Source organism: Rhagoletis pomonella, unplaced genomic scaffold, assembly GCF_013731165.1.
Source record: "Rhagoletis pomonella isolate Grant_MI unplaced genomic scaffold, Rhpom_1.0 Rhpom_scaffold_00021, whole genome shotgun sequence".
In the NCBI taxonomy this organism is placed as follows: Eukaryota; Metazoa; Arthropoda; class Insecta; order Diptera; family Tephritidae; genus Rhagoletis; species Rhagoletis pomonella.
In genome coordinates this window covers 406,480-419,460 of record NW_023458575.1, presented here as the reverse complement: position 1 = coordinate 419,460, position 12,981 = coordinate 406,480, and the positions used below count along the sequence as shown (strand labels likewise).

General features: G+C 34.6%; 1 protein-coding gene across 1 annotated transcript; it reads left to right on the top strand.

Moving 5' to 3' along the window:
* The first annotated feature begins 10,667 nt into the window (after window positions 1–10,667).
* Window positions 10,668–11,913, top strand: LOC118749590 (chromodomain-helicase-DNA-binding protein 8-like). Its single transcript, XM_036484400.1, has 2 exons — window positions 10,668–10,776; window positions 10,845–11,913. The coding sequence occupies exons 1-2, from the start codon at window positions 10,747–10,749 to the stop codon at window positions 11,043–11,045; spliced, it is 231 nt and encodes a 76-aa protein (XP_036340293.1). The 5' UTR covers window positions 10,668–10,746; the 3' UTR covers window positions 11,046–11,913.
* The last annotated feature ends 1,068 nt before the right edge of the window (window positions 11,914–12,981 follow it).

The window sequence follows — 12,981 nt, the reverse complement described above, 5'->3', positions numbered from 1 at the left end:
GTTCTGCAGAAACGTATGGGCAGAAAACCATCGAAAATGGTTGTAAAACGGATGCGCTTTCGGCTGTTTTCTTGAAATTTGTCTGATTAAATTTTTCGTTGAAAACGATTTCATTATGAACTTCACAGAAACTTTTTCATAGTTACTGGGAACCAAACAAAAAACAATTTCAAAATTCAGCAATTATTTCAATTTGAATAAATAAATTAATGTTTTGCTTCTGACGGAATTCGAACCTGGGACCTCCTGAAAGCTAACAAATAGTAGCACACTTCTCTGCACACTCAGCTACTGACGAATTCGTATACATGTTTTCTAATGCTCAGTTTGCACAAATATTTTAAAATTATTGTTTTGAAATAAGATGATGACATTTTTCGGATACGAAAAATTAACAAATATGGAAATCGTTTTCTGAACGTTTCCGGATACGAAAAATGTACGAAAAACGCACTTTCGACAAAAAGTACGTTTCTCTGCTGGCTGGGCAGTTATACTATATTTGGCTCCTAGTTTTGTGAATATATTGATTTTTTCGTGTGTTTTAAAAATATTTGGTTTTTATCGACGGTGTTATATATAGATTGTCATCAGGTTTCTTTGTTAATGAATTTTCGCACACATGTTTAGTAGACCAGACAAAGCCAAGATTGTAAGTTGTGTTTTGTTGTACGTTTTGTAAATAATTGTTTATATAAGTATGCATATTGTGTTTTTGCAGTCCTGAAGATACCTTTAGATTAAAGGCGAAATATCGACAGTAATAAACAAAAAGGAATATAAGACATCCAATTGTTTTATTTATCCTCGGCCTAGAGCTCAAAAACAATCAAAAGATTACAATAAACGACAAAAAAAAAACGCAACAATAAATAAATAAACTGTGATATAGCTGCTTACTTGGACAAGGAGGGGCAGCATGCAGACATGCTTGGCAGACCCTGGTTAACTCATCAGTGGGGGTCTTTGCTACCTTCCTTGTCTTTAGCCATATTAACAAAACAACTTTAATCATGCCTGAGTAGTTACGGTGTTACAAAAATCGAATGCAGGCTCATAAACGATCGCCGGAAAATAAGCCCACCGCAAGCGTACGCGTTGACAAACAAAATTGCAACAAGCGATTAATACGTTTATTTGATATAAACGTCACTGCTGCTGGCACTGTCGAGCACCAAACACACAGTGTTCCGTGACCTTCTCGAGCTTAACCTTGTGTCGTACTGTGCGCCCTAGGCGCATTTACAGCGCTCTGCGGATGTCAAGCCTCCCCTTACTACCTCCAATGTAATCCGGCCAATACAGTTCAACACAGACAAACCTGCGTTGTGGTTCGACAATAGTCGATCCCTTCACGCGATTTCCGGAAACTTTACCATTAGAACATGGCACAGCGTGAACCGTCGCACGCGCACTTCTCGAACAATGGATAGCTAGGTATGGCGTTCCCAAGCGGATTACTTCGGAACAGGGTCGTCAATTCGATTCTAGACTTTTCCACTCGCTATCGCAAATCTTGGCTATCATGCACCTAAAGAATATAAAACATCCAATTGTTTTATTTACCCTCGGCCTAGAGCTCAAAAACAATCAAAAGATTACCATAAATGGTCAAAAAAGTAACCCATCCATAAATAAATAAACTGTAATATAGCTGCTTACTTGGACAAGGAGAGACAACATGCAGGCATGCTTGGCGGGTCCTGGCTAGCTCGTCAGTGGGGTCTTTAAAGTCTTTAAATCTAATCACACATACCTTTCTCATACTCCTTATAAACCAGTCCACAATGTAACACACACATTTTGACTTTTACCGCAACGCGGTAGCTTTAGCAGAAGCGCAAAGTTGGGTTTTCTATCGTGCGTCGAATTAAATAATTTTTTGTTTGAAGCGATGATAAAATAATTTCGCTTGTCATTTATTCTTATTAACATCTAAAAGTTTTGTCAACACGGAAAGTGAGGCGGAATGTACTTTATTTTGCGATTTTTATTAACAATATAGTTTGTAAAATGGTTATAATACCTATTTTATAAATTGCCTTTTTCTTATTGAAAAAAATTTGAATTTTTTATATCAGTTAGAGTTATAAAAAAAGTTCCAACGAGTACAGCAATTTCTCTTCAACAGTTCAAAAATCCAACAAATTGCCAATGTAAAAATATCACGAACTCGTCCCCCCTTTTCCCCCTTCATTAAACAGAGTCAATAAAGTTTAGGTACAGCGAATTTTTTACAATACGGGCAACTGTTTTAAATATTTTATTTTTCGATAATTTGTTATAAAAATATAGTTAATTCTACAACAAAAACCCAACAATCAGAGTTCCAAACCTTGTGCAAAATTCAAGAAAATTCGGCAAAATTTCATTCAAATTCCAAATCAATTTTGCACCAGGTTTGGTACTTTGATTTTAGGGGTTTTTGTTGTAGAATGAACCATATTTTTATAAAAATTTAGCGAAAAATAAAATATTTAAAAAATAGTTGCCCGTATTGTAAAAAATTCGCTGTACCTAAACTTTATTAACTGACTGTAGATTGCTGTTATATTTTTGCTTCCCTACTGTATAACTAAATATGTAATAGTTGTCTAATTTCTTGATGTCAATTATTTTTATAATTATATGAATTTGGAAATCTAATATTTAATTCGTAATCAGTTCCCAGCTATCAAGCTTCATTACAAACCATAATTAAAAGAAAAAACTCGTCCGCCATATTGCGTTTGCCATTTTGAATTTTGAAAGTTTCAATTTCGTAATCAAAGATAACGAAGATCTTTGAATACCAAGTTTCATAACAAACTATAATTCAAAACAAAAGTCCTCCGACATATTACCAAGCTTCATAACAATATAGTAATTTTTTAAAAAATCGTCCACCATATTGGATCCGCCATTTTAATTTTTGAAAATTTAATATCAATTTCGAAATCAGTGACGACGAAAATCTCTGGATACCAAGCTTCAAAACAATATAGGCATTTTTTTTTAATCTTCCGTCCTATTGGATCCGCCATTTTGCATTTTGGAAATTTTATTTAATATTCGAAATCAGTGACCACGAAAATCCCTTAACAGCAAATTTCATTGCAATCTGTCAAATACATATGGAGTAAACACGCCACACTCCATCACATTCGAACTTTAAGTTGGCTACCAGTAACAAGCAAAGCGCGGGCTTGCCCCAGATAGACTCAAAGCAGCTCGCGCTGAATTCGAAAAAATTATAAAGCTCGAGATCGCTTCAGAATATGGCATCGGCGCAGTCCTGCAGCAGTACACGAACAATAAATGGGAGCCACTGGCATTTTTTAGCAGAAAGCTGGCACCCTTCATATGAAAGCTGTCGACGTACGATCGTGAATTGCATGCCATTTATGAAGCAGTGAAATATTTCCGTCATACATTTGAAGGACGTCACGTCATAATATATACGGATCATAAGACGCTGCAATATGCATTTCAGCAGCGAACAGAACGGGCTTCGCCCTGGCAGTTTCGGCGATTAGATATTATCGGGCAATTCACGTCCTACATGAGGCTCGTCGTGGGACATCACAATGTTGTCGTCGATACACTCTCACGTCTTGAAGCCATCGCCGCTACAGTTCCAAATTCAGAGCTAGCCACAGCACAGCAAAATGATTTGGAGCTCCAACAACTGCTTAGCAATCGAACTACAGTTTTAAATCTACAAAGAGTCCAACTAATCGACGACCAACCAACTATATATTTCGACATAGCATCGGGTACTAACCGCCCATACGTTCCAGGCCCCTTGAGAAAGTGAATATTCGACGTTCTACATTCGTTGGCATATCCAGAAGCGAAAGCTTCGCAGAAATTAGCAAGCAAATGCTATGTATGGCCCTCAATAAATAAAGATTGCCGAGAGTGGGCCAAATCGTGTATCAGCTGCCAACGGAATAAAATCCAGCGCCACGCTCACCAATTTCCAACCTCCATCACAAAGGTTTCAGCACATCCACATAGACCTGATTTCGTTACCATCGTTAAAAGTCAAATCAGCGTTTGACAATAGTCGAAATAGCACAGCGTGAACCGCCGCACGCGCACTTCTCGAACAGTGGATAGCTAGGTATGGCGTTCCCAAGCGGATTACCTCCGACCAGGGGTGTCAATTCGAGTCTAGACTTTTCCACTCGCTATCGCGAATCTTGGGTATCAAACACCTAAGAACAACACCATACCACCCACAGGCCAATGGGTTGGTTGAGCGATTTCATCGGCAATTTAAGTCAGCACAGACACGGCAAGCGTTCCGTTTTTGTTTTTAAAAACCTAAGCACTTGCTCCCACGTTTTCGTCCGCAACGACCACATCGAAATTTCGTTTTCGTCGCCGTATGAAGGACCATTTCAGGTGTTGCGGTCACGACAAATATTTATTTGTTGACCTCAAAGGCAAGCCCACTACCATACCATTGGACAGATTGAAACAAGTCTAGCTCAGATGCACAAGAGACAACACAATCGCATCCGACGAACTTAGTTACTTTTAAAAAATACATTTTTCATTGAATATCCTACATCTCACTTAAACAATTTCATGTTCACTAACCGCAACTGTAAGTCGAATCACATTTATTTTCTTCAAACAAGGGGAGTAATTTACCGGTCGGCAACCCTACAACTCTTAAAAATCTCAACTTAAATCATATTTTTGCCTTTAATCTGGTAACGCCACTTTTCATATGTATTTCTTCGACTATTCCTTCCCTGCAAACCAAAGAAAATTATATGAAGTGGTTGACACGAACTCGTAAAGAAATTTCTGTACGAAAAATAAAGAAAATTCTAGAAAAATTCTGAAAGATATTCTTCACATAGCACCATTATTTTCGTTGCTTCCCAGATCTTCTTCCGAAATTTCGTAAAAGAATGGAAGTGTGCGTAATTTCCCTGCAAACCAAAGTTCCCGAAATCTTAAGGAAATCGTTAGGAGTATCTCATTAATGTAACGATTTTTTTTTACAAATTTTCAAAGAAAATTATATGGAGTGGTTGACACGAGCTCGTTAAGAAATTTCTGTACGAAAAATAAAGAAAATTCTGGAAAAATTCTGAAAGATATTCTTCACATAGCAGCATTATTTTCGTTGCTTCACAGATTTTCTTCCGAAATTTCGTAAAAGAATGGAAGTGTGCGTAATTTATTTCATATTACAAAATTCGGCAAAAAATCTAATTAAATCATAACGAATTCTTTAAAATTTCTTTACTATGCAGAATACTCTGAAAAAATGGTTTGCAGGGTTATTTCGTTTTAGAAAATTCGACAAAAAATCGAATTAAATCTTAACGAATTCTTTAAAATTTCTTTACAATGCAGAATACTTTGAAAAAATGGTTTGCAGGGTTTTTGCTCTTTCTTCTACTTTCAACCACCGCGCGAACAACTTTGTACATCATTTTTAAATAGTAATTATTAGTATTAAAACTTTTGAAATCGAATAAATAAGTTCATCTAATCCTCGTCGTCGATTAATTATTTCTTTTAACGAAAAACAGGGTTGATCGCTACATATACATAGCCACATTTTTGGCTATGTAAAGCGGCCCTTGACCTGTATTGGGCCCAATCGCTGGATCAGCTGGTCTAACGTGCTATTTGTTGTGGTTGCGTTTTCTGTGGAGTGGACTGCGATCTTAGCCAGAATTTCTATTTGGTTGTATGTTGTGGCGTGTGGTAGAGTGCCTGCGCGGATGAATGTCGGATCGACGGAGCTGGCGATTGTGGTGCTGCGTAAAATTACGAGTATCCGCTCTGATGGTAGTGGGAGCTCATCCGGCGGATTGGAGACTTCCTCTTTCGTTTTTATCTCGTGGGGACCTGCAATTGTGACATACGTGATTAATTATTTTTCACACCGATATATATGGGCAAATCTAAAAAATAGGTACACTTTCACAAAAAAAAAAAAAATTAATTTTTAAATTTGTGACCACACCTATGTTTTAAATATCTTTTTATTCGTAATCTCTTAATAAATCGCTTAATATAATTCAATTTGATTAAATTTAACTATTTTATAACTAACTCCCTCAGTTTTGAAGTTATTTTACTAAAATTTTGCACATAAGGGTTTTTTAATACTACCTTCATTATTCCTTAAAATTGTCGAAACAGGTTCGCATTAGCATATAGCTCCAGTACAACTGATTACTCAGATATGTGTTTTTGCGCTATAAATCTAACTAGCTAGATGTTTTAGGGAACCGATTACGATGATTTTATGGAATAATTAAGGTAATGTTAAAAAACGGTTATGTGCAAAATTTTAGTAAAATATCTTCAAAGCTCAGGAAGTTTTTTTATAAAATAGTTAAAATTTAAGCAAAGTTTCAAGTACCGCTGTCTCCAAAAGTGGAGACAATAGGGCAAAACTGAGGACGCCATTGAATTTAGAAGGCTCCAATTAAGTAAGAGCAACTACCGTTTCGACGTATTTTCCAAATGTGCCTTCAATTAAGGTATTTTTGGAATAAAAATTACGTCCAAGATCGCAGAATATTTTATGTTTGGTTTATTCTGAAAGCACACCTCTTGTTAAGGTATCAAATTATTCGTAATTGTTTGTAGAATACAATACACAATTAAAAAGTTCTTAAAACTAGATGCTTCAAAAACTATACGCGAAAAAACGAAAATTTTGGAAATTGTGAAATGTGGAGTTACAGACTTTGAGTTACTTGCCATTTCGTTATTTTTTGATGCACACTTTTCTTACCTAATACAGATAAGTGCTAAATGCCCATTTAATTTCAAATCAGAATATGGTGTGCTTCAAAAGTTATGACATAATTAATTTTGTCCCTTTTAAAAATTACATAAAAAATTCACTTGTTTTTATTTATTTTTTTTTAATTTAAACACCTGTAATTCAAAAGTTATGCAGCAAATTGATCTGATTGATTTGTTTGAGGCTTCAAGTTTACGTCAATGAATTATATCCAAAAGCAACCAGCTTGATATAGTTTCCAACAGTGAAAATAAAGCTAAATAACACCAAGGTTACCTGTTTTTTAGATTTGCCCATATACATACATACATATGGGTGTTTCCATCGGAAGGTCTACCGCAAAAAAATATAAATAAAAGTCATATATCTAACGTATTTATGGACCAATTTATCTGCTTTTTTCGATATATACTGGCTATGTATGTAAGTTGAAAAATTATTGCGTAAAATGGTCTTGCTATGTGGCGCCAAGGTCCAGATATTTGGGAAAACTGTATTTATGGCCGGATTTGGTTAGAATTTGGCGTATGTAGTTGAAACATAATAAATCACATATTTCCAAAAAATTTACTCTGAATTGGCGCTGAAGTCAAAATATAAAGTATATTCGACATAAAATGTATGTTTTATTTGCGTTAAAAAAATAATTTAAAAGCAATATTAACAAAAATATAACTAAGGAAGTTGATGTCACGTGACGCCACTTCACGTAACGTTTCACACTTGGGGTCGTAAAAGAAATTTGAAACAAGTTGCATTAATCTAAAAAAACTCTAAAAACTCTTCTAAGTAAAGAAAAAGTCGACTTGCATTTTTTGTCACGTAACGACACTCTCTTTAATTGCTTATATTTAAGGACAATGCGGTTCGATTGTTTTCATTTTTCGGCTAAATATACATAGATCTAATTATGTGCTATACAAGGGTCTAATAAAAGTAAAAGAAAACAAATGTATTTCCTTGTTTGTATCTCATTGAAACGTACGACAGTCACGTATGACACGTATGGAAATACTCATATGGCATGAACAAAATCTATTTTTGCATTGAAGAAAATGCGCTACACCCTCGGCAAAAAAAATCTAAAAATTCAACGGTAATTTACAGCTACTGGAAACTTGCACTTTATTATACTGAAATTGAAGGAGCTACAAAACTGTATACCGGAACTTTTTCTAAAAATTCTGATTAAAAACTTTTTTTTGATTTTGATCAAAATTTTTTAAGCTGGATTATATTTTATGAATTTTTTACAAAGTTGATTTATATAATTTTTGTTATAGAATGAGGTATATTTTAAATGAATATTCACGAAAATGATTTATGATGGAAAGCACTTTGAATAATTTAAAAAAATATCACTTGTCGACATTTTGCGTACTGGCATATTGTTGCCGCCACAAAGCATCTGCACTGCCAACTGCGGTTTTTATACCTTTGGTAGTACTACTTATATGTGTAAATATCAGTAAACAGTTGTTTATAACAAAACTCTCGGTTTAAATGAGTAATTTACTTGCTAATATTAGAAAATTTCTACTGCAATTGGCATAAAATCTATTTTTTTTTTATCAAGGTATAACTTCTTGAGTTTCTAACCAAAAGCTCGGAGTTTTCAGACGTTCATTTTTAGGTTCTGAGGAAAAAAGCCAGGTATTAAACAACTGTGCCAGATACCAAACGCGATAAAAAAGGCTGCTCACAACAGTAACCGAACTTCGCGTATTTTATAAAAATTATGAATTTTCTTGCATTGTAGATATAAAATATACTTTTTACTCCTTAAGAAGAGGAATCCTAGGTTAGAGAACAACGTGCTACTTAGCGCTTACATATATGTTAGTGTTTGGCCGAGCTCCTCCTAGATTTGTAGCGTGCGACTTGACGCGCGAGGGGCGCCCGCTGTTAAGAAAAAACCTTTTTTCTAAATTTTTTTTTGCGATATTGCTTTGACCAGGGCTTGAACCCAGGCCTAGCGGAGTGGTAGCGCGCACTGAAATACATACATAGGTGTAATTACCATACAAAATTTTGGAGTTTTTGCTCAAAATCGGAAAAATTTATATGAGTGGTATATTTTTTTTCTGATTGCGATGAAATTTTTAGGAACGTATTTTTATAAAAAAAATCTATTCTCAACAAACTTTTGGCTATTTCCATACATTTACGGCCGTTTACGGAAATTTTTGTAAGAAAGCTGTACCAAATATTTGTCGGATGGCAAAAATAATGTCGAATTCGGATCCCTCGCACCAAAAACCCTCCAATACGAATTTTCAGAGCAATCGAAAATCTCAATATTTCGCTCAAAAAGGGGTCCCGCCTAAAAACTTGAATTTAATATTACTCGATTACCTAACCTAGAAAAATTACTATCACCACTAAATTCAGCGTACCAGAATTGACTTTACTAGGTAGTTCGTCGGCTTGTTCAAAGTAAAGAGTTTAATTTTCGTGCACAGTGTAACCGACGATGCTGTTATCCAGCGATGCCAAAATCCTCGTTTAGTACCGTGGTATCGGCGATTATTAACATGTTACCTTTTTATCTAATCGTGCAGGACACTGGTGTGTATCTACAAAAGAACTGCTAATAACTACTCTCTAAGGATCTTTTGTATTCAATAAATTAGGACTGTGCGATTAATTTATTATTAAATAATTTAATTAATCATAAAGTAAATAACTCAATTATTCGATTAATTGGAAGTTATCGTCTAAGATCCGACAAAGGCACGACTTTCACGACTTGGATGAAATCTTTTTCCTATGAAGTTTAACGTGTTAATAAATATTTTGCGAGTGGGTTGGCTGAAAAAATCTTGGTCAGGATATTTTTAATGAAATATTCAAAAATTATTATTATTTTTTTAATTCTGTACTCATTTTTTTAATGAACAAATTATATACCAATCGAAAGTATTAAGCCTATAGAATGTGAAAACGTTGGGTTGTCTATTTGTTTCCTGTGTACCTATCGGGTTGGCAGGTATGAACAGGTAGGTAATATTAGTAATTTTCACTCATCTGTTTAACACATTCTATAGGCTTTATGCTTTCGATTGGGATATATGTAATTTGTTCATTAAACAAATGAGTGAAAAATTAAAAAAAAAATGTAATTTTTGAATATGTAATTAATTTTTCAGCCAACGCACTCGCGAAATATTTCCTAACACTTTAAATTGCATACAAAGTAGATTTAATCCATTAAACAGATGGGTGAAGGTCGTGCCTTTGTCGGATCTCCTACTATTATGATTACTCAAAAGTTCAGTTATTCGAGTAATCAAGATTTCGATTAACCAAAAACAAAAATATTTGAGTAATTTGCTTTATGATTAATCAAAGTTATGAGAAAAATGAGTAATCAACATTTCAAAGTACTCTTTACATATAAAGCAGTTGAAGTTCCTTGATACTTTGAAACATGATAAAAATATAATGTTTTTATCATGCTTTGAAAACAACGTTTCTGTTTTCAAAAATTATAATTAAATATTTTTTTCATATACAGAATGTAAAATGAAAATAAGCATTTTCCAAAGTAAACTCTTTTAACGAGCAAAATTAAGTTTTTTGAGTAATCATATTTCAAGTAACTCGATTAATCATCGGTTTTAGTATTCAAAATCTTCATTACTTGAGAAACTGATTAACCGAATAACTGATTAACCAACTTGCTCGAGGAATCGAATAATCGCACACCCCTACAATAAATAAATAAGTAAGTAAATATTTTATTTCAAGTATGTATTGCAAATGATGACCAACCATGCTAATATTGAGGAAACTTTAGGTTTTCGCTGAGTAAATATCTTCTCAAACACTGAATGCTTTTCAAAACAACGTCACTATCTATGCACTTAAAATGTTCAAGTTCCAATAAATGAATTCGTTTATTTCTCTCTCTCCTTAGCTGGGGTCGTTGGCCTGAAATTCTCGAGCTAGGCCAATTTAAACGTGGTTGGCGCGAAATGGACGTTGCAGACTGCGCCCGAATAATTGTACGTATAATTACAATGCTGCATAAATATATATTCTTCTACTATAGTTAAATATTATTTTATTGCAGTTACTCTATTGCCTACAAGTTTATAAGGGTGATGAGAAAATCAAGAATTTCATTTGGGATCTGATAACACCGACTGAAGATGGTGAAGTACAGAAGATCAGCAGGGATCATAGTGGCCTACATAATTTGGTGCCACGAGGTAGGAATGCAAAAGGTATGGTAAAAAGATACAAACACGTATTCTTAACTGCACGGACGTAGTTAATGCGCGCACGAACGCTCGAATCATTATAAATTTAGCAAAAACAAAAACATGTGCTTATATATCTGCACACACGCTGAAGTGGACTTCGCCTAAATTTTTCTAACAGTTGGAAAAGCAATATTTGTTTTTGATGCAAAGGAAAACGATGTTTACATTCTAATCTATTTTACTGAAGAAGCACAATGATTGATAACATACTGCATGTTTCCTTCGCAATTTTAGTAGTGATTGGCGAAAACGACCGATTCAACGAATGCACCCAGCAATGCAACATTTTCGCGTTTAACGACAATGTAAATTGACTGTATGTGTATGCTATTTACTAACGTCGGTAATTTTACCCTAGGACTCGAGTTACTTAAACTGTTCGATATAAATGAAAGATGTTCGTGGCTGGTTTCCTTACTTTCTATTATGTAATTGTAGATTATTGTTATCTAAATACTACCGTATGTTTACATACATATAGTCGTTTAAAGTACAAAACCGCGTATCAAGAAAATGCAAAACCTCGTATGTGAGGTTGCCAAAATTTTATAGGAGAGAGTGAAACTTGTCTTATTTCAAAACAGTTCTCTCTTTTATGCCCTTTTATATCTTCCGCTTATGTCTAAGTATCGATATTTTAGTATGAATGGATAAGGGCTTGATACCAGGAGCTTCCGGTGAGCAAATATCGTTTTAGGCACAGATGACAAGTTACGACGTTTTGCAGAACCACGATACGCGGTTTTGTACTTTAATCAACGATATGTGTATGGTTTTAGTGTATAAGTAGATTGTATCCGTATATGTAATACTTCTATATTGGCAGTAAGAGCTGGTACCGTCCGAAAACATTACAGTAGAGATATATCAATAAACACGTACGAAAGAAAAGAAACACATACGTTTATAAATAAACATGTACACAACACATACACAAAAACGGCACTCACGTACACAATACATTCACAAAAACGGTACTTGACTGTTTCGCTTTGATTTGGGAATGCTTACACATTGAGAAGTTAGCTTACTGCCAATATAGAAGTATTACATATATGATTGTATCTGCGTAAGGTATCTCAAGTGGATCATGAATTTACCGATCTTTGAATTTCCGGAAAATTTTTGTCTGAAATGAAGTTCTACTCGCCTGAAATATACTCCTTAAATTTCTTTGAAAAATGTTGACTTTATAATAGCATTTGAATTTTTTTTACATCGGTACGGAATTTATTTTTCTTTGAAAATTTTCTCTAATGATTTTTTCAATATAGGTCGAGATCATAAATCTACTAAATTAAATTTATTTTTTTGACTTGAAAATTTGAAATTTAATATAAATTAGCTTTTACCCGCGGGTTTCACCCCATGTCAGAAGGAATTAGAAGGGTCATGTGACTTGTTGTTCCGAAGTTATGGCTGATAAAAAATTCCAAGCCTATGTTAAGTGCTACGCCCTCTTTTACAAACTCATTTATATATAACTTACTATAAGCACCTACCATAGATATGTCTGCATACCAAATGTCATGTTTATGTGACTTGTGGTTAATGTGACCAACTATTTCATAGCTCAAAGAAGTACAGGCTAGGTTGGGTGGGTTGGGTTAACGCCGCGAGCCGAATACCTGAGAGCTCAGTGTTAGTTCTGAAGAGTGAGCCAAAATGCTTTAATATTAGCCTTGCGAAGGTTGGACTCCAAAAGAAAGTGTGAAGATGATTACACTTCATCTTCCTCTTGACAGCTGATACAAAAGGGATCAGTGAAACTCCTAGTGAATATTAATCGCAAAATGGCCTGTCAAAACTCACATCACTAGCTCTTGAGAAGTAAGGTGGTATTCGGCGCCTTTAAGGGGTAACGATGGGTCACTCGTTACTTGCGCTGCAAAAAGTATTTTAAAGTGCCTTATAAAAACATTTATTTTCCTCTTTTATGTCACA

Bases quoted from the DNA above. Each gene is read 5' to 3' on its own strand.
- LOC118749590 (XM_036484400.1), top strand. From the start codon at position 10,747: ATGGACGTTGCAGACTGCGCCCGAATAATT. The intron at 10,777-10,844 runs GTACGTATAATT...ATTTTATTGCAG, and splicing joins CAGACTGCGCCCGAATAATT to TTACTCTATTGCCTACAAGT.